General features: G+C 46.6%; 1 protein-coding gene across 1 annotated transcript in view; it reads left to right on the forward strand.

Moving 5' to 3' along the window:
• The first annotated feature begins 3,017 nt into the window (after nt 1–3,017).
• Nucleotides 3,018–21,681, forward strand: part of LOC137562535 (very-long-chain 3-oxoacyl-CoA reductase-B-like) — a 72,908-nt gene continuing 54,244 nt past the window's right edge. The window contains exon 1 of the mRNA XM_068273965.1: nt 3,018–3,231. Coding sequence (XP_068130066.1) covers nt 3,075–3,231 — 157 coding nt within the window. The 5' untranslated portion in view covers nt 3,018–3,074. The remainder of the gene's footprint in view (nt 3,232–21,681) is intronic.

Below are 21,681 nucleotides of genomic sequence, written 5' to 3' on the forward strand. Positions count from 1 at the left end.
GATACATCTCCCTTACCGCGCACTGGGTGAACCTTGTGGAGCCTGGCAGCGATTCCTCACCTGCTACGGCGCGGGTGTTGCCCACGCCGCAAACAGCTGGATAACAACAGCAGCACCTACCTCTCTGACTCCTTCTCCTCCAACGCATCTCAAAGCTGTACCTCATCCGGAAATGCTAACCCAGCACCAGCAGCAGTAGGATCGTGGAAGCAGTGCAGCACAGCTGTTGGCATGCGTCAGCAAGCGTTGCTGAAGCTGATCTGCCTTGGGGATAAGCAGCACACAGGGGAGGAAATTTGGAGGGGAATAAAGGAACAGACGGATTTGTGGCTGGCACCGCTGGACCTGAAACCGGGCATGAAGCTAGACACCTGGCACGAACTGGCAATGTACGCAATAGAGGTGCTGGCTTGCCCGGCAGCCAGCGTTATGTCGGAACGCTGTTTCAGTGCTGCCGGAGGCATCATCACAGATCGGCGTATCCGCCTCTCCACAGAAAATGCAGACCGTCTGACTCAAATTAAAATGAATCAATCCTGGATTGGAAACGACTACGCAACACTCCTGGACCCCAACCAAGTAACATGACCGATGAACATCTGGGATGGTTTAGCGTTTCCGGTCCCTGTTTATTGAACCTCTCATCTGTATTACATTTATGACTGCATGGCGGCAAAAAGCATTGCTGCTATATCCGCACGCTTTTTGTCCTCATGCAAGGCCTGGGTTGTTGTGTCTCACAAAGCGTGGCCTTCTCCTCCTGCGCCTCCTCCTGTTCCATCACGTGTGCTGCTGCTGCTGCTGCTGCTGCTGGGTTACCGTTGCCGCGTGGTCCCTGTTTATGGAACCTCTTATCTTTATTACATTTATGACTACATGGCGGTACAAAGCATGCTATCCGCACGCTTTTTGTCCTCATGCAAGGCCTGGGTTGTTGTGTCTCACAAAGCGTGGCCTTCTCCTCCTGCGCCTCCTCCTGTTCCATCACGTGTGCTGCTGCTGCTGCTGCTGCTGGGTTAGCGTTGCCGCGTGGTCCCTGTTTATTGAACCTCTTATCTTTATTACATTTATGACTACATGGCGGTACAAAGCATGCTATCCGCACGCTTTTTGTCCTCATGCAAGGCCTGGGTTGTTGTGTCTCACAAAGCGTGGCCTTCTCCTCCTGCGCCTCCTCCTGTTCCATCACGTGTGCTGCTGCTGCTGCTGCTGCTGCTGGGTTACCGTTGCCGGTCCCTGTTTATGGAACCTCTTATCTTTATTACATTTATGACTACATGGCGGTACAAAGCATGCTATCCGCACGCTTTTTGTCCTCATGCAAGGCCTGGGTTGTTGTGTCTCACAAAGCGTGGCCTTCTCCTCCTGCGCCTCCTCCTGTTCCATCACGTGTGCTGCTGCTGCTGCTGCTGCTGGGTTAGCGTTGCCGCGTGGTCCCTGTTTATTGAACCTCTTATCTTTATTACATTTATGACTACATGGCGGTACAAAGCATGCTCTCCGCACGCTTTTTGTCCTCATGCAAGGCCTGGGTTGTTGTGTCTCACAAAGCGTGGCCTTCTCCTCCTGCGCCTCCTCCTGTTCCATCACGTTTGCTGCTGCTGGGTTAGCGTTGCCGCGTGGTCCCTGTTTATTGAACCACTTATCTTTATTACATTTATGACTGCATGGTGGTACAAAGCATGCTATCCGCACGCTTCTTGTCCTCATGCAAGGCCTGGGTTGTTGTGTCTCAAAGCGTGGCCTTCTCCTCCTGCGCCACCCTCCTCCTGTTCCATCACGTGTGCTGCTGCTGGGTTAGCATTACCGGTCCCTTTTCCTGGAACCTCTTATATGTATTACATTTATGACTGCATGCCGACAAAAAGCATGTTACCTGTGCAAAGAAAACAGACATTTCCCGCATTTAAAAGACAGTTTTCCCTTTGAAACTTTAAAATCGATTTTCTCAAAAACTATAAGCTCTTTTTGCTAAATTTTTTTTTCCTCTTGTACCCACTCCCAAGGTGCACATACCCTGTAAATTTGGGGTATGTAGCATGTAAGGAGGCTTTACAAAGCACAAAAGTTCGGGTCCCCATTGACTTCCATTATGTTCGGAGTTCGGGTCGAACACCCGAACATCGCGGACATGTTCGGCCTGTTCGGCCCGAACCCGAACATCTAGATGTTCGCCCAACACTAGTATGGATCACACCAGAGCAATGTGATTTTTTTCCCAAACGCAAAAGCGGGTCCTGCAGCATTTCTGAGGCGATTCAGCCTCAATGTTAAGTATAGGAAATTGGAAAATTGCTCTGAAAAGCACTAGATCAGAGCGATTTTCCAAGCATTTTTGTTACAAAACAAGAACACTAAAAAAAGAGAAAAAATTACACAAAAACACTCCAAAAAGGTATAAATAGAAAATCGCTAGGCACATGACTAGAATCGCCTTGAAAAAACACTTCTCAAAAAGCGATTACACTAGCGCCTTTAGGTGTGCGCCGGCCCTCAGAGTACCTGATCTGCTGCATGCTTGTTCAGGGTCTATGGCTAAAAGTATTAGAAGCAGAGGATCAGCAGGACAGCCAGGCAGCTGGTATTGTTTAAAAGGAAATAAATATGGCAGCCTCCATATCCTTCTACCTTCAGGTGTCGTCCTACAGCAGGCAGCCCTGACATAGGACTGGGGGAGGGAGTTTGTGGGACAGCAGGAGCTGTTTGTAGTACGCTGAGTGTATGATATAGGGACGGGCAATGTTTGCGCCCTCTGACACACATTTCCCACAGCGGTATCTCTATTCTTAACCTGTGCCCCTTGAGTGTTGTGCATGGCCACACGCTGCAGCACATGAGCAGCAGAACCGCAGCTCGCTGGGGGAAGAATTCAGTTCAGAATGATAATGACTCTAACCATAAGAGTCATAGTCAAGGCTGTAGAGGCTGACTGTGACCCTTTCTAGTTATACATGACCGAGATGACTGAGAAGGGTGTGGGATGAGATAAGGTATAATCACCTGTGGGAGGGGCAAGAGTCTCTCTTCCATGCAGTATAATTCAGTGCAGTGACAGTGGCCGGACACCTGAGAGGATGGACTGTGTGCTGCACCCGGGGCTCACCCTGCTGGGGTACCTGGCTCTGTCCTACCTGCTCCTCACCCAGCTCTACACACTGCTGAGGGGGGTCCGAGTCCACATCCTGTCCCGCTGGTGGAGGAAGGACCTCCGGGAGTACGGAGGCTGGGCAGGTCAGTGTCTCTACACCACTGTCACTTACCTGCACTGTATTATAGTCATATGCAGCAGTCCTATGTATATATAGTACATCGGCAGTGATTCACAAAGTTGCATCATGCTGTAATATAAGACACAGGCACATTCAAATGTTGCACCTGTTATCTGCTCACTTGTCTGTAAAGAGGCCCTGTAGTGACATATAGTGGAATGCAGTAGATTATCCAGGATACCCACTTTTCTGCTAATTTCAGCATCAGAATCACCTCCTATATCAATATATTGCTGTATATTGTATGTAAACCCGCCCTCCCTGTGATGTTTAGCCTAGGCTGATTAGCTATGCCAAATTCTCACACCTCAGAGCTTTCTGGGAGGGATCCATATGAAAATGGCGCCTGCGAATAATGGCGCACGGTGATGCCGCTAATCTGTCTTCCGCTTATTGTTATTTAGCGTTAACAGTTAATAGTTAATTACTGTTAAGAAATCGTCTCCTTAAAAACGTTGAATAACTTTTGAATTGATATTGATAACTCTAATTCTCTTGATAGTAGTCTTCATTTAATGTTATTATTTTTAACTGGATTAATTGCTATCTTTTATTTTGAAATCACTCATATTTACATATAAACACATTGCAGTATAATACATTTTGGTTATATTTAAAATGTAATGCAGTGCGCAGTCCGATCCTGCACAAATGTATTATAGTTAGTTAACGTTAAGATGACTGTACTTTAAAGGTACAAATTAGCTAACATTAATATCGTTATGATTTTTTTTTAAAAAACTTCAGTCCTGCACAGTCACAGTGTATTAATGTTAATATTGTTTTTTTAAATCCTCGATCTGCAACATCTTTAGAATTTTTGACAGTGTTACATTAAATCCATTCACCGTTTTGCAGTTAAATAACGTCTGCAGTTTGGCTTATGTAGGGTGCTATTGATAAATAACGTTACTGTGCACAATAACATCTGCTGTTTGGCATATGAACGGCGCTATTGATAAATAACGTTACTGTGTGCCACTATTGATAAATAACGTTAGTGTGTGCCGTTTTTCTTCTTTTTTCCCTGTGCGCCATTATTATGCAGTACTAACGATAAATAGCGATAAGCGTATCTTTTTAATGCGGCGCCATTTTTATGCATAGGGGATGTGCGCCATTATTCACTGATCCGTTCTGGGAGACCAAGGCCTTGATTCACTAACCGGCACTAAGCCAGTTAGTGTGCCTTATCACTTAGTGGGCACAAACTACAGCGCTAACCTTATCTGAGGTTAGTGTGCCTTATCTGAGGTTAGTGTACCTTATCTGAGGTTAGTGTGCCTTATTTGAGGTTAGTGTGCCTTATCTGAGTTAGTGTGCCTTATTTGAGGTTAGTGTGCCTTATCTGAGGTTAGTGTGCCTTATCTGAGGTTAGTGTGCCTTATTTGAGGTTAGTGTGCCTTATCTGAGGTTAGTGTGCCTTATCTGAGGTTAGTGTGCCTTATTTGAGGTTAGTGTGCCTTATCTGAGATTAGTGTGCCTTATCTGAGGTTAGTGTGCCTTATTTGAGGTTAGTGTGCCTTATCTGAGGTTAGTGTGCCTTATTTGAGGTTAGTGTGCCTTATCTGAGATTAGTGTGCCTTATCTGAGGTTAGTGTGCCTTATCTGAGGTTAGTGTGCCTTATCTGAGTTAGTGTGTCGTATCTGAGGTTAGTGTGCCTTATCTGAACTTAGTGCCCCTTAAGTAGCTTTGTGCACACTAAAAGATGCACAAAGCTTTAAAAAATGCAAAGAAAAATGGTTTTTGGTAATTTTTCTGCATTTCAAACCCATTTTTTCTTTTCATTTTTAAAATCGATTTTCATAAAAACTACAAGATCTTTTTGGAATTTTTTTTTAACTTGTTCCCAGTATTCTCCTTAACTTATGTAGCAATTTTGGTGTCAATGTGCATGTATTTTAAATTTTACGCGAAATTACCAATGACTATACGAAATCAACTGAATTTACAAATCGTAATTGCGAAAATGTACGTGAAATTTTGCGTAATCGTAATTAGCCGAGTACGATCATCACTATGCACAAACTGCCGCCTGTGACGGGTCACCCCCCCAATGTTATCTCAGATGCCCAAAGTGCACATAAGCCCCATAGATCCCCCTGGTCATCCCATCTTAAGGAGGAACTCCAGTGAAAATAATGTAATTAAAAAATGCTTCATTTTTACCATAATTATGTATAGATGATTGAGTCAGTGTTTGCCCATTGTAAAATCTTTCCTCTCCCTGATTTACATTATCACATGGTCATGGATGTCCGCACATTGGGCAAAATGGGGCATGCGCCCCCTCCCCGGCCAGCCGCTCCCCCCCCCCCCAGCCACCCGAACCCGCAGGAGGGGGAAGCAACACAAAAGGAGGGTTAGACCCCCCCCACCTCCCTCACCTGGGTCCCCTCCTTCTGACGCTTCCCCCCCTTCAAATTAGCAGCGGCAAACAGAATCGAGCATCAGCAGGCGGAGAGGAATTACTCAACTTTTTCCTGCATTCCAGGTGATGGCGCGCAGCGTCATTGTCACGTCACACTGGTCACCGCCTTCTCCACCGCTCTGTGCTTCCTGATTAGCGGAAGCACAGTGAGCGGCTGAGAAGAAGGAGACCAGTGTTACGTGACAATGACGCTGCGCGCCATCGCCTGGAATGCAGGAAGAAGGTGAGTAATTCCTCTCCGCCTGCTGATGCTTAATTCTGTTTGCCGCTGCTAAATTGGAGTGGGGAAGCGCCAGAAGGAGGGGCCCCCCTCCCTGCTGCTGTCCCTCCTTCCAAGCTTTTCCCATACCGGGGGCAACTATACTAATACTGGGGGCAACTATACTAATACTGCCGGCAACTATACTTATACTGGGGGCAACTATACTAATACGGGGCAACTATACTAGCTATATTGGGGGTGACTATACTACCTACACTGGGGGCAACTATACTAATACTGGGGCAACTATACTAGCTATACTGGGGGCAATTATTCTAACTATACTGGGGGCAAATATACTAACTATACTGGGGGCAACTATACTAACTATACTGGGGGCAACTATACTCTCTCTGCCTTTCTAATGTCCCTTTCTGCTGTCACTCTCTCTCTCTCTCTCTCTCTCTCTCTCTCTGCCTCTCTGCTGTCCCTCTCTGCCTTTCTGCTCTCTCTCTCTTTGCTGTCTCTCTCTCTCTCTCTCTGCCTCTCTGCTGTCCCTCTCTGCCTTTCTGCTCTCTCTCTCTTTGCTGTCACTCTCCCTCTCAGCTGTGTCTCTTTGCAGTCTCTCTCTCTCTCTGCCTTTCTGCTGCCCTCCCCACACACTGGTACCCTCCTCCTACCCACTGGCACCCCCCTCCTGCCCATTGTCACCCTCTCCCACTCACTGGCACCCTCCTTCAAAATCTGGGGTGTGGCTTAATACCACACAGGGGGCATGGCTTAAGTTTCCTTGTCACTACCTAACCTGGGAGGTACCTGTGTCGGAGGCACTCGCAATCTAATCCCTAGCATAGCCCTAGGCTAATGTCCCACCATGGCTAAGTTCATGTAAATTTGGCTCCACATGTGACCACACCCACATCGTGGTTCATGGACACGCCCATTTTTTGGCATGACTCCTGCCCACCCCCTTCCCACCCCCTCATTTTTGCCCCACTCCTGGAAAATTTTCTGCGGGCGCCCATGCACATGGTAACATTTTACTGCTGGCAGGTGATGTCAGTGGAAAGAGATGCTGCTTGCTTTTTTGGCAGTTGGAAACAGCTATAAACAGCTGTTGCTTCCCATTTTCAGCCTCCACTTTCATTTGTAGCAACCCCTCTTTCAGGTCCAGGTCCGTCCCTAGGCTGCAGCCACCCAAGGCCCGGGCCTTTGTGGCCTTTCCAGAAATCCAGCCCTGCCCCTAAACTCACCTTCATATAGAGGCGTGCACCCAAAAGTCAGTTGCGTAGCCCCTCCACCCAAACTCCAATTTATGGGGTGGCAGACCTCAGGTTTTTATCCCTGTAGAGCCTGTAGGGGATGCAGGGAATCTAATAGCAGTAGAATAAGCAGTATTCAATCCCTTTCTAATCAGAGAGTTTTTAAGATTGATAATTGTATAGCTTGCAACCCTGCACATGTGGTGTATGTGATCTGGAGTGTGCACAGTCTACAATATGTGGGCCGCACCACCAGATCGCTCAAAGCTCAAATTGAAGAACATATAGCCACTAATAGAAAGGGGTTTGAGTAGCATAGCTTGGCGATGTGTTTTCAACTGTTCAACAGAGTAATCCTGAGTATGTGTCTTTTTGTGGTACAGAGAGACTTGTGGCCCCTCGGAGAGGTTGTAAAAGGGTCCACAAGATCTCTAAAAAAGTCAGGCCCGGATTTACCTCACAGAAGCCTGTAGGCAGAGATGTCCTGGCGCCCTATATCTCTCCCTCCATGAACCTACAAACCCCAGCCAACCGCACCGCAAGTGTGCTGGCTGTCCCAGCTGTCATGTCTCCCTTACTTCCTTTCCTATCACAGGTAGCTACTAGATACAGGTGTCCCTTAGTATTAGGTAGCCAGAATATTAAGTAGCTAGAGGTGCCCTCAAGTATTAGGTAGCTAGCAGAACCTCAGTATTAAAGAGAATCTGTATTGTTAAAATCGCTCAAAAGTAAACATACCAGTGCGTTAGGGGACATCTCCTATTACCCTCTGACACAATTTCGCCGCTCCTCGCCGGATTAAAAGTGGTTAAAAACAGTTTTAAAAAGTTTGTTTGTAAACAAACAAAATGGCCACCAAAACAGGAAGTAGGTTGATGTACAGTATGTCCACACATAGAAAAATACATCCATACACAAGCAGGCTGTATACAGCCTTCCTTTTGAATCTCAAGAGATCATTTGTGTGTTTCTTTCCCCCATGCACTGAAGTTTCAGGCTGCTCTTTTCTTCCTGCAAACAGCTTTGCCCTTGTCTGTAATTCCTCAGTATGTGAAAGCCCAGCCAGCTCAGAGGACTATTTATCCAGCTTGTAAAAGATAAGAGAGAAGAGAGAAGCTGCTCTAATCTAAATAATACACAGGCAGTGTGCATAGAGGGGCCTGGAAGGGGGAGTTCATAGCAGAAACACAACACTGAAGAACTTGGCAGCCTTCCAGACACAGGCCGACAAGTCTGACAGGGGAAAGATACATTGATTTATTACAGAGACAGTGATAGTATAAAGTGGTGCAGTTAGCCAGAACACATTAGAATAGCTTTTGGAACTTGTAGGATGATAAAAAACAGGATGCAATTTTTGTTACGGAGTCTCTTTAAGTAGCTAGAGGTAATCCTGACTGAGGGGAGATCTCATCAGTGGAATGCCCAGAGCAGGGTGAGTAACCTCTCATCTACACTCGCTTAAGAACTCTGCATAGGGAAGGATGGAGGGAGGCGCTTGGGGAGAGGAGTGAGCTGCCATTCCATCACCAAGCGCCTGTAGGCACGTGCCTACACTGCCTTATGGTAAATCCGGCCCTGAACTAAGTGGATATATTTTCTTGAAACTTCCAAACCTGCGGGCATGACTGTTGAACTTGACATAAATTGTTTTTTTAGTACCGTAATAGCTAGCTACACTATACGTGTTTTATATGTCTATTTGATCTTTATATGTCTATTTGATCATTTATCTTTCAATGCTTTTTTCCTTTTACAGTATATAAATAAATATTTGTATGATGTAAAAGATTGTATGCTATTCTGAGGTAATCTATGTACGTTTGATCATCTTATGGGAGGTAGACTGCTTAGCTAAGCTATATGCTTCGAAATGCGGGTAAACCCATTAATTCCTGCTGAATGGGGTTGGGAGGGTTTAGGTAGAGCAGGCGTGTTTAAGCTGTTACTACTTAGAGGCCGGTTCTGCATGTGACGTCAGCCCCTAATGACTCAGTCTCTGATGAAAGATGTAGGGAGGAGCTACATGGCGTGTGACCAGAAGTGGAGTCTTGGCACAAGAGTGGCGGGGATCTTGAAGCAGCGCTTGTCTGAGCGGTCGTCCAGAAATCTTCTGCACATTTTCTATACGCTCAATTTCACTGACTCTCGTGAGTGCAAACTTTTAATTATTAGTTTTTATTGAATTTGGTTTTACACTATTTGGAGCCTTTCTAAGTTTTAGTGGGAGACAGCTTTGTGGAAGCAGAGGGACATGCTAGTTACTTTAGGCCTCGTTCACACTTCACACGTTGTTGTGCGCTTTTCAACAACGCGTGGGGTGTGTGTTTAGTAAAGGTACATAAAAATCAATGATTTTCTATGTGCCTCGTTCACATAGCTGCGTTTCAAACGTACGCGTGTTTGAAACGCATAGCTGCATGCATTTCTGTGCGTTGCGTGCACAAACGCATGCTAATGCAAGTCAATGTACGTGCAGTAAAACGGCGTTTCGGGAATCGCGTTTCTCGACGGAAGTGTAGTGAATTTCCGGCGTGACAAAAGAAAAAAATAGAAGAAGAAAAAAACGCATGAGGACCAAAAACGCACAGAAACGCATTACAAAAACGCGTACAAACTTTTCATATGCGTTTTCTCCCTGCGTTATATGCGTTTTCCACATGCACACAATGTGAACGAGGCCTTACTCACATGCCTGTTAATCCTACCTCCGCTGCAAAAAGGAGGACGCCAGGGTGAGTGCGGGCACATTGGGGGAGTGAACAGTCACCGGTGGTAGCCTGTTTGTGCATGGTGGAAGCACTGATTGGTCGGTTGTCACGGGCGGAGGTGGAGGGCAATATCAGCCTATGATTTTACATTATCTTGGCCTTCTGTTTCTGTTTTACGTAAGTGATGATCATGAGCACATATCAGACTAGAGAGGTATAGGAGGCGCCAAAGGTATAGTTTATCTTATATGACAAATGGTAAGTCACTCTTACCTTAAAGGGCGTCACATTCAAGAATGCAGCATTTTCAGTAAAGACCAAATTTAATTGTGCACATCAGACAACACGTTTCGCTGTGAAGGGCCACTTCATCAGGTCAAATTCAAGTGCCTGGGGGAACCAGATAGATATCAGCCCTGTGCACCTCAGATAAACTAAACCTTGGATGCCTCCTATACCTCCCCAGTACTATTAGTAACCCTCTGTTGAGGGGTTTACTTTTACACCTCACTTCTAGTGAAGTCAAACCTTTCTTGATTTTGGAGCAGCTACCACTTTATCCCTCCACAAAGGCCAAGTGGGGATGGTGCTTTCCCACATGCTTGCATTCTCTGCAACCCACCTTTGTAAGTATATCTGTACATCCTACATCGATTTACCATTTGCCTCCATGGTTTTTCACGAGATTGGGCTCCTGGTGTCTTTGGGGGACATTTATCAAGAGTGTCTGAGACTAAATATTGGTAGGTTTTTAGAAATCCTTGCAGAACTGTCTTAGGCATCTTAAGAAATCACTAAATATTGCAGTTTCCTTCTAAAACTGTTGTAAAATAGGAGGAGTTAGGAAGGTTTCTCAGACAGTGCAATGTGTGAGAGAAATTGCCGTTGCTGAGGTAGCCAATACATCTGCTGTATTGCATCAATGCCCAGCACTGGAAGGGTTAAGCAAAGAACAGCTTCACAGGACAAGTGGCAGCAAGGGGCGGAGCACTTCACAAATCATGCCTAGTCTGCACAAGCTGTGTAGAACTGTTATTGAGCACTTCTTAATCTGTGACAGTTTAGGGATGGATTTGCACTTTTCTTAACTGTAGTGCAGCTCTAGAAATTCACACTAAACTCCCACTATTACATAGGTTTTAAGAATTTTCTTATTATCATGCAGAACAGTTCCCCTACTGGTTAGAACTGTGTAAGAAGAAAAAAACGTTGGTAATGTTTTGATAAATCTGGCCCACTGTGGGGGACATTTCTCAAGAGTGTCTGAGACAAAATATTAGTAGGTTTTTAGAAATCCGTTCAGAACGGTCTCAGACATCTTAAGAAATCATTAGTGCAGATTCCTTCTAAAACTGTTGTAAAATAGGAGGAGCTAGGAAGGTCTCTCAGACAGTGCAGTGTGTGAGGGGAATTGATGTCGCTGAGGTAACCAATACATCTGCTGTATTGATAGCAGCATAAGCTGCTGCTGAAGAGGAATTCAGCAGGGGGGAGGAGCACCACATAAATCATGTCTAGCCTGCAGTTCTACATCTGTAGAACTGCTATCAAGCACTTCTTAATCTGCGACAGTTTAGGGATGGATTTGCACTTTTCTTAACTGTAGTGCAGCTCTAGAAATTCATACTAAACTGCCACTATTACCTAGGATTTAAGAAGGTTCTTATTATCATGCAGAACTGTTCTCCCTGTTGGTTAGAACAGATTAAGAAGAAAAAACTGTCGGTAATACGTTGATATATCTCCCCTGCTGTTTTTCTTTTTTTTACAAGCTTGGATATATCAGACAAGAGCTTGTCGATATGTTCTGATTGTTACCACCATGTACAGGCGTGGCCACACCGTGCAGGTGCAAATATGGCCGTGCCTGTAAAGTAACGGCTAGTGTGCAGGCGCGACCAAACTTGCACAGGTGCAGTATGGCTGCGCTCATGCATGCCATTATCAAATCAGCATGGGAAGCTGTGAACGACTCTCTATGGGGCTAGATCCGCTCGGTCTTCAGTCACTCAGCGGTGATCGCCGCTCGGAGACTGTTAGACGCCGAAACCGCAGTGTAATTAGGCTCTACAGCTCTGCGATCTACGGCAGCGATGTACTGCGGACAGCGGTGTGACACGGCTGTCCCCTCTGTTGATGCAGAAGTGATCCGCTGTCATAGGCTGAAGCCTATGACAGCCGATCACGCTGATTGGCTGGTGGGGGGAGGGAGGGAGGGAGAAAGCGGGGGTAAAAAAAAAAAAAAAAAAGTGATATTTTAAAAATAATAAAATTAATATTTATTTACAAAAATAAACACTGGGGGAGCGATCAGACTCCACCAACAGAGAGCTCTGTTGGTGGGGAGAAAAGGGGGGGGGATCACTTGTGTGCTGAGTTGTATGGCCATGCAGCTTGGCCTTAAAGCTGCAGTGGCCAATTTCAAGAAAAATGGCCTTGTCTTTAGGGGGGTTTAACACTGTGGTCCTCAAGTTGTTAAAGTGGATCTGAACTCAGAACATCCTCTCAGCTCTAAAAGATAAGCACCAGCATAATAACTTTTAAAAAATGTCTTTGTTACAGCTGATACAAATCCTGAAATAAATCTGCACAGTTTCTACTTCCTGATTCACGGAAGCAGACATATTGTTCACAGCCTGTGCTTTCAAATGAACTTATCTGCCATCTCTACCATGGCAGACAGGTGACACGGGGGAGATCAAATTACAACTTGTGATTAGACACAGATGAGGGGGAATTAGGCATGCTAATCTTTCGAAATACATCCAGGGTGCATTTCTCTCTGTTTTCCTTCTGTCCTGTGCAAGAGCTCAGCTCTACTTTAAGTTACATTTTTGAGAAGTTTGTGTTACGGGCAGGGCCGGGCCGAGGCATAGGCTGAAGAGGCTCCAGCCTCAGGGCGCAGTGTAGGAGGGGGCGCACAATTCATTCAGCTGTCATTCCTAATTGTGTATGAAGCAGAACAAAATAAAAGGGGATACATGGCAGTGACTGCACGCCAGATAACTAGATATTAAGGTGTTGGGGAGGTTGGGGGCCCTGTGGCCCTCTTAGTCTAATAGCAATCAGTGTGTGACGGCTGGGGTGGCAGGGATAGAGGGGCGCACTTTGGTGTACCAGCCTTGGGTGCTGGAGGACCTTGTCCCAGCTCTGGTTACGGGATGGTCCTGCTCTGTGAATCAACCAGATTGTAAATTATCTACATACTGAACAAACAACTACACTATGAACTAGAGGCACAGTACAGATACTAATGAACCTTGAACTGCATATAGTGCACTGAATACCTGCATTGCAAGAAAAACACTCGGGCCTATTGAAAAAAAGAGAGAAAGAGAGAAGTCCCATTATTAGGATGGACCACGCCCTTCTCTGACATCAGGGATTCACGCTATTGCATTAATGCGTATATTATATATGTGCAGACTTCCTGCGTATAGAACAGGGATGTTGATCTTCAGTATGGAGGGCAAAGGTCCTCCTCACACAATTTTGGCACAGCTTGAATGAATTGATGGGATTGAATCAGCATAGCTCCCAACTGTCCCTCTTTTAGAGGGACAGTCCCTCTTTGGGAACCACATCTCTCTGTCCCTCTTTCTTCCTCATTTGTCCCTCTTTCAAGATTGATTTACAGACCTGTAGTGCTGCTATAGCCATAATACACATTATAGTCTAGAGTGGCACCGAAATGTCCAGCACCTTGTTACCTGACTTGGTTTATCTGACCTCTTCCTCATGGCAGCCACTTGCTCTGTGCTGCATACACGGTTCACAATCATGTGACATCATGTCATACAGCATGAGTGGCTGTCGGGAGGAAGAGGAGACGCGAGGCGGTGGGACCAGGAAGTCACATAGCTCACACAGGGGTGGGGGGGCTGGTCATTGGCCACTACCGGTGGGAGGGCATCTGCAAGGTGAGCCCGGGATAATTTTGTGAACCTACTCCCATCCATCCCGATTTGGCCGGGACTGTCCCAGGATGTATGGTCCTGTGTCCCGTGGCTCCTCCCTTGTGTCCTGGTATGCTTCCCCCGCCCAGTATTTGCAGCATATACAGTATGTGCTGTGTTAGGAGTGTTTCTTTCACCTCCTCCAGGTGCTCCAACCATGTGCGTCTTCTTCTCACCACTCACCTCTCGCTCTACTGCCCCGTTCACCTCCTGCATCGCGCGTTTATACATGATGTGAGCAGATCGAGATGCTGGCCAGGGGCGTTGCTAGGAGATCGGGTGCACTTTTGGGCACTCCAGCCAGAAAATGGGTGTGGCCACGCACCAGAATATGGGTGTGGGCAGGGGTGGGGCCAAATTTACATGAAATTAAAGAGAAACCATAACCAAGAATTGAACTTCATCCCAAGCAGTAGCTGATACCCCCTTTTACATGAGAAATATTTTCCTTTTCACAAACGGATCATCAAGGGACTCTGTATGGCTGATATTGTGGTGAAACCCCTCCCACAGTGTGATGTCAGGACCACTGTCTGTGAACCTCGTTGCATTGTGGGAAATAGCTGTTTACAGCTGTTTACAACTGCCAAAAAAGCAAGCAGCAGTTACTTCCACTGACAGCATCTGCCAGCAGTAAAAATGTCACCATGTGATAAATGTCAGAATGTAAATCAGGGAGAGGAAAGATTTCACAATAGGCAAACACTGACTAAATCATTTATACATAATCATTGCAAAAATGAAAACAAAACTTTTTTTTATTATATTATTTTCACCGGAGTTCCTCTTTAACAGTGGTCTAAGTAGGCCTGCCCCTCTCCGTTAATACAAAAAATACAGCATATTACATAAATAGGTAGCGTCATTTAAACCGTTACCTGGCTTCTGGATTTCTGCTGGTCGGGCTGGCAGGTTATCTGGCAGTTCCCCTATAGCATTCCCCTCTCATGCTCCCACTGACCTTCCAGTGAGGCACCACAACTCCCAGCATGCCCCCATAGAAGAACCACAGCTCCCAACATGCCCCTATAAAGGCACCACAGTGCCCAGCATGGAAGCACAGCACCCAGTATGCCCACCTAGACTCCTAGAGGCAACACAAACAGGGCCGGATTTGTACATTTTACCACCCAAGGTCACTATCACCAGCCGCCCCCTGACTAACAGCAGATCCCCTCCACAGACATACTTTTATTGATCCCAGTAATCAATGTATCTAACGATGCAATTTTACTGATTAATCAACCTTCCAATTGATTGGATTGAACAGTGTTTATGGTGCCAGTTGACTACAAACGACCAATTGTCAGTTGTTTTATTAGTCTGTTTTGTGGTTCATTTAAAGTGATTGGATTGAAGTGATTGGAATGATTAATAATTTTTATTCCATTTATGGGTCAAATCTATACTTTCCGCTCTGATAGGTTGGAGCTGGTGGAGGACTCGAAAAGTGATGAGTGACAGCTCAGGTCACAGACAATAAGAGGCCCATGTTTGCTTCCCCTTCACTCCCTGAGTTCCAGACACTTGCCTGACTGCTGCAGTTCACATGTTGGCAGGTTGACTGCATAAGTGTGCCAGCCTGCAGCCTGCCCCTTGCTTCCTGGTGCCCTAGGCCATGGCCTATGAGGCCCTGCCTGAAATCCGGCCATGACCACAGCACCCAGCATATTGATTGATTGATGCATCACAGCTCCCACGTGGTGCATGTGTGATGTCACACATGCCTGGCGCCGCTCGGGGAAGCATTGCAGAAGACCAACGCCATTTGACAGAAGACCAAAGCCATTGAGGCACCACAGCTGACTCTGCCTGGGGAACATATGGGGCACCCCAGAATATATCCGGGGCACGTGCCACTGATCTTTGGGGCCAGCGACGCCCTTGATGCTGGCCAGCACAGCGATTGGTAACTGTTTACCATTATTTACCCACTTGGCTGGTTCTGCAAAGTTGCCCAGTGTCAGCCGTATCTGCCTCTGGATTCAGTCACATTTCTGAGAAGCCAGCGCACCTCTGGAATATAGCCGAAGTGAAACCCAGTGCTGTTTATGTTTATGGGGCTACATGGGTTAAGGTCCAATTGAAATTACTTATGAATAAGTAACTATATGAAGGCCGGACAGGAAAACACTACCAGCCTGAAGAAGGAAAGAAACACCTTTCTTTATAGAAAATACGGAGTCACCTGGCTGAAATCCTGGAAGTGGTTTGGAAGATCTATTTCACCTTTACTTTAAAGGACTACTCCAGCAAAAAATGTAAACAGCCGAAAAGGTTTTGGACTAGTCCATCTCCTCATGGAGGATTCTCAGGGTTTTCTTGGTTTTCAAAAGCATTTCCTGAATGACAGTTTAATTGCCAAAATAGTAAGTAGATACCAACCCCCCCCCCCCCCCCCCCACCACCACCACTCACTTGCACACTATTTTGGCGGTTAGACTTAATAGCAACTGCTGTTCAGGAAATGCTTTTGAAAGGAAAGAAAACCCTGAGAATCCCCCATGAGGAGAGTGGACAAGTCCAAAACCTGTCAGTTCTGTCAAACAGCCTTGTTCTTCTGAGATGTGGTTGCTGCATGTGACGTGGCACTCAGGGGAGACCGGGAGCTGATGGACAGTCGCGGCAGCTGGAACAGGTAAGATTACAACTGGGTGGGCGCATGACAGCGGCAGTGTTGGGCAGGCGGCAGTGGTGGAGTCACAAGGCTAATTCCAGAGAGATTTTATGCTGAAATTGTTCGGGAATCGTCCTGCAGTGTATGAGCAGCCAACAGATGCTTATAGACTGCAATATACTGCACTGAAGTGGCTGGATAGTGTACCATACCTTCCAAATTATTGATATGAGAAAGATGGACACGTAAGCCACACCCCTGCCACACCCCTGATCACGCACCCACCACACCCCTAGTCATGCATACCATAAAGATTTCATAAGAAAAATATGTTGTTTTATAATTCAAACCACACTGGTCCTTTCTATCCTGGTGCATTTTCCTTCATAGTAACATTTCTAAAATTAGTAATATATCAATTTAAAGAATGTGAATAAAGTTTAGTCAATCAAACACGTTTTTTTAGTAGAGAAATGTATATATTTACATAGAAAGAGGGACGAAGTCCTGAAAGAGGGACAAATGAGGAGTTAAGAGGGACAGAAGGACAGGGCTCCCAAAGAGGGACTGTCCCTCCAAAAGAGGGACAGCTGGGAGCTATGGTGTACTGGTTAAAGGGGCACTGTGGCGAAAAATTGTAAAAATTAAAATATGTGCAAACAGACAAATAAGAAGTACGTTTTTCCCAGAGTAAAATGAACCACACATTACTTTTCTCCTATGTTGCTGTCACTTACAGTAGGTAGTAGAAATCTGACAGAAGCGTCAGGTTTTGGACTAGTCCATCTCTTCATAGGGGATTCTCAGCAAGGCTTTTATTCTTTATAAAGATATTCCCGGAAAAGGATTTAAACATTGATGCTGGCCAGCTTCCCTGCTCGCTATACAGTTTTTTGGCAGTTGGACAGAGCAACTGCCATTCACTAAGTGCTTCTTCCCCACTTAGATGCTACGTTAAGGTCGCATAATGTGCACCTAAAGCAACGCATAGTGGGGTTGAAGCTGGACGTCAGATTGAGCCGCGTTATGCGGCTCTTCATGCGTCCTGTGATGCGTACTTTTGGACGCATGCAGCATCACGTGGTCCCGCCAGCCAATCGCCGCACAGAGCGGCGCTCCAGGAAGTAAACACTGCACGTCAAACCGTGCAGTGAATATTAATTAGCCATGTGGCTGGCCGCGGAGGAGGAGGGGAGACCTCCTTCTCCAACATCACGGAGCATGTGCAAACAGTCTAACACAGCTTAGCTGCTTATAACGCACAGCATGCAGCACTTTGTTTTTACCTGCTGCGTTACAAACATCACTGAGCATGTGCGAACAGTCTAGCGCGGCTTAGCCGCTTATAACGCACAGCATGCAGCACTTTGTTTTTACCTGCTGCGTTACAATGTAACGCAACGTGGGCACTGTGAATAGCCCATTCATTTTTCATTGCTGTGCGGTGGGCTGCGTTACAGGCTGCACTACCGTGCGCCTGTAACGTCTAACTGTGAAAGCGGAAGCAGGAAATTTGGGCGCATGAGGCAGGTGGACAAAAAGGGCGCCGCCATTCACTCCCATAATAAATATCGTTTAATGGGCGCCCAACAGGAAAAAAGGGCGCCGGAGAAAAATAACGTTTTAAAAGCGGCGCCCGGACACTTTTAATGTTTTATAGCTGTTTCTCATGATTACACATTATTTAATGATTTATAATTTTTTAAACGTTATTTTTAAACGAAAAACAGTACAATATTTTTTTTAAAACATTACTTTTAAACGAAAAACCGTACAATTTTTTTTTTTTTTTTACATTTTTACACCAAAAACCGCACCATATTTTTTTCAAACGTTATTAATGCTTATCACAGGGGGGTCTTAGGTTTAGGCACCAACAGGGGGGTCTTAGGTTTAGGCACCAACAGGGGGGTCTTAGGTTTAGGCACCAACAGAGGGGGGTCTTAGGTTTAGGCACCAACAGGGGGTCTTAGGTTTAGGCACCAACAGGGGGGTCTTAGGGTTAGACACCACCAGGGGGGGTCTTAGGTTTAGGCACCAACAGGGGGGTCTTAGGGTTAGGCACCAACAGGGGGGTCTAGGGGTTAGGGATAGGTACAGGGAGGGTTCTGTGTGAGAGTAGGGTTAGGTATAGCTTTAGTAAAATTCTTATTAATGTTTTATAAAACGTTATTATAAATTTCAATTTTTAAACAGGGAAGATTAACGTTTTTAAAATTGCCGATTTTATACACATTATTTAATGATTTATAACTTTATAAAACATTATTTTTAAACGAAATATAACACAAATTTTTTTTAAACGTTATTCATGATTATCTTTTAAAACCCTGCGCCCTTTTTTCCCGGCGCCCTTTTTTAACGTACGCGTGAAAGCAGCCTCAGTGCTTTTGAGAATAAATAAATCCCTGAGAATCCCCTATGAAGAGATGGACTAGTCCAAAACCTGTCGCTTCCATCAGATTTCTACTACTTCCTGTAAGTGACAGCAACATAGGAGAAAAGTAATTTATGTCTCATTTTACTCTGGAAAAAACGTGGCTGAGAAATTGGTGTAGGAAGGAAGGGTTTGGGTTCCTGGAGAACTGGGCAGACTTTGCAGTCGGCTACAGGTTCTACAGCAGGGATGGGCTGCACCTTAACCTCTTGACGACCAGCTAACGCCGATTGGCGTAAACTGGTCGTCTGCAAGTTTCCATGGAAACGGCCGCTCGTTCGAGCGGCCTTTCCATGTCCATTCACGGAGGCTGTCTCCGTGAACAGCCGGAGAGCCGCCGATCGCGGCTCTCCGGCAAAATGTAAACACGCGGGGAAGAAATCCCCGCTGTTTACATCATACGGCGCTGCTGCGCAGCAGCGCCGTAAGCCAGATCGGCGATCCCCGGCCTCTGATTGGCCGGGGATCGCCGGCATATGATAGGCTGAAGCCTATCCTTCAATGCGCAGGACGGATAACCGTCCTGCGCAGGCCATGGAGGGAGAGGGAGGGACGGGAAGCCAGGGAGCGCCGAAAACGCTGCGGAGGGGGGCTTTGAAGAGCCCCCCCCGCAAAGCGCAGAGAGCCGGCGGCGATCAGACCCCCCCCAGTAGTGTTGGGCGAACATCTAGATGTTCGGGTTCGGGCCGAACAGGCCGAACATGGCCGCGATGTTCGGGTGTTCGACCCGAACTCCGAACATAATGGAAGTCAATGGGGACCCGAACTTTTGTGGTTTGTAAAGCCTCCTTACATGCTACATACCCCAAATTTACAGGGTATGTGCACCTTGGGAGTGGGTACAAGAGGAAAAAAAAATTTAGCAAAAAGAGCTTATAGTTTTTGAGAAAATCGATTTTAAAGTTTCAAAGGGAAAACTGTCTTTTAAATGCGGGAAATGTCTGTTTTCTTTGCACAGGTAACATGCTTTTTGTCGGCATGCAGTCATAAATGTAATACATATAAGAGGTTCCAGGAAAAGGGACCGGTAATGCTAACCCAGCAGCAGCACACGTGATGGAACAGGAGGAGGGTGGCGCAGGAGGAGAAGGCCACGCTTTGAGACACAACAACCCAGGCCTTGCATGAGGACAAGAAGCGTGCGGATAGCATGCTTTGTACCACCATGCAGTCATAAATGTAATAAAGATAAGTGGTTCAATAAACAGGGACCACGCGGCAACGCTAACCCAGCAGCAGCACACGTGATGGAACAGGAGGAGGCGCAGGAGGAGAAGGCCACGCTTTGTGAGACACAACAACCCAGGCCTTGCATGAGGACAAAAAGCGTGCGGATAGCATGCTTTGTACCGCCATGTAGTCATAAATGTAATAAAGATAAGAGGTTCAATAAACAGGGACCACGCGGCAACGCTAACCCAGCAGCAGCAGCAGCAGCAGCAGCACACGTGATGGAACAGGAGGAGGCGCAGGAGGAGAAGGCCACGCTTTGTGAGACACAACAACCCAGGCCTTGCATGAGGACAAAAAGCGTGCGGATAGCATGCTTTGTACCGCCATGTAGTCATAAATGTAATAAAGATAAGAGGTTCCATAAACAGGGACCGGCAACGGTAACCCAGCAGCAGCAGCAGCAGCAGCAGCACACGTGATGGAACAGGAGGAGGCGCAGGAGGAGAAGGCCACGCTTTGTGAGACACAACAACCCAGGCCTTGCATGAGGACAAAAAGCGTGCGGATAGCATGCTTTGTACCGCCATGTAGTCATAAATGTAATAAAGATAAGAGGTTCCATAAACAGGGACCGGCAACGGTAACCCAGCAGCAGCAGCAGCAGCAGCAGCACACGTGATGGAACAGGAGGAGGCGCAGGAGGAGAAGGCCACGCTTTGTGAGACACAACAACCCAGGCCTTGCATGAGGACAAAAAGCGTGCGGATAGCATGCTTTGTACCGCCATGTAGTCATAAATGTAATAAAGATAAGAGGTTCCATAAACAGGGACCGGCAACGGTAACCCAGCAGCAGCAGCAGCAGCAGCAGCACACGTGATGGAACAGGAGGAGGCGCAGGAGGAGAAGGCCACGCTTTGTGAGACACAACAACCCAGGCCTTGCATGAGGACAAAAAGCGTGCGGATATAGCAGCAATGCTTTTTGCCGCCATGCAGTCATAAATGTAATACAGATGAGAGGTTCAATAAACAGGGACCGGAAACGCTAAACCATCCCAGATGTTCATCGGTCATGTTACTTGGTTGGGGTCCAGGAGTGTTGCGTAGTCGTTTCCAATCCAGGATTGATTCATTTTAATTTGAGTCAGACGGTCTGCATTTTCTGTGGAGAGGCGGATACGCCGATCTGTGATGATGCCTCCGGCAGCACTGAAACAGCGTTCCGACATAACGCTGGCTGCCGGGCAAGCCAGCACCTCTATTGGGTACATTGCCAGTTCGTGCCAGGTGTCTAGCTTCATGCCCGGTTTCAGGTCCAGCGGTGCCAGCCACAAATCCGTCTGTTCCTTTATTCCCCTCCAAATTTCCTCCCCTGTGTGCTGCTTATCCCCAAGGCAGATCAGCTTCAGCAACGCTTGCTGACGCATGCCAACAGCTGTGCTGCACTGCTTCCACGATCCTACTGCTGCTGGTGCTGGGTTAGCGTTTCCGGATGAGGTACAGCTTTGAGATGCGTTGGAGGAGAAGGAGTCAGAGAGGTAGGTGCTGCTGTTGTTATCCAGTGGGAGGGACGGCGGTGCAGCTGTTTGCGGCGTGGGCAACACCCGCGCCGTAGCAGGTG

Source organism: Hyperolius riggenbachi, chromosome 3 (genome assembly GCF_040937935.1).
Source record: "Hyperolius riggenbachi isolate aHypRig1 chromosome 3, aHypRig1.pri, whole genome shotgun sequence".
In the NCBI taxonomy this organism is placed as follows: Eukaryota; Metazoa; Chordata; class Amphibia; order Anura; family Hyperoliidae; genus Hyperolius; species Hyperolius riggenbachi.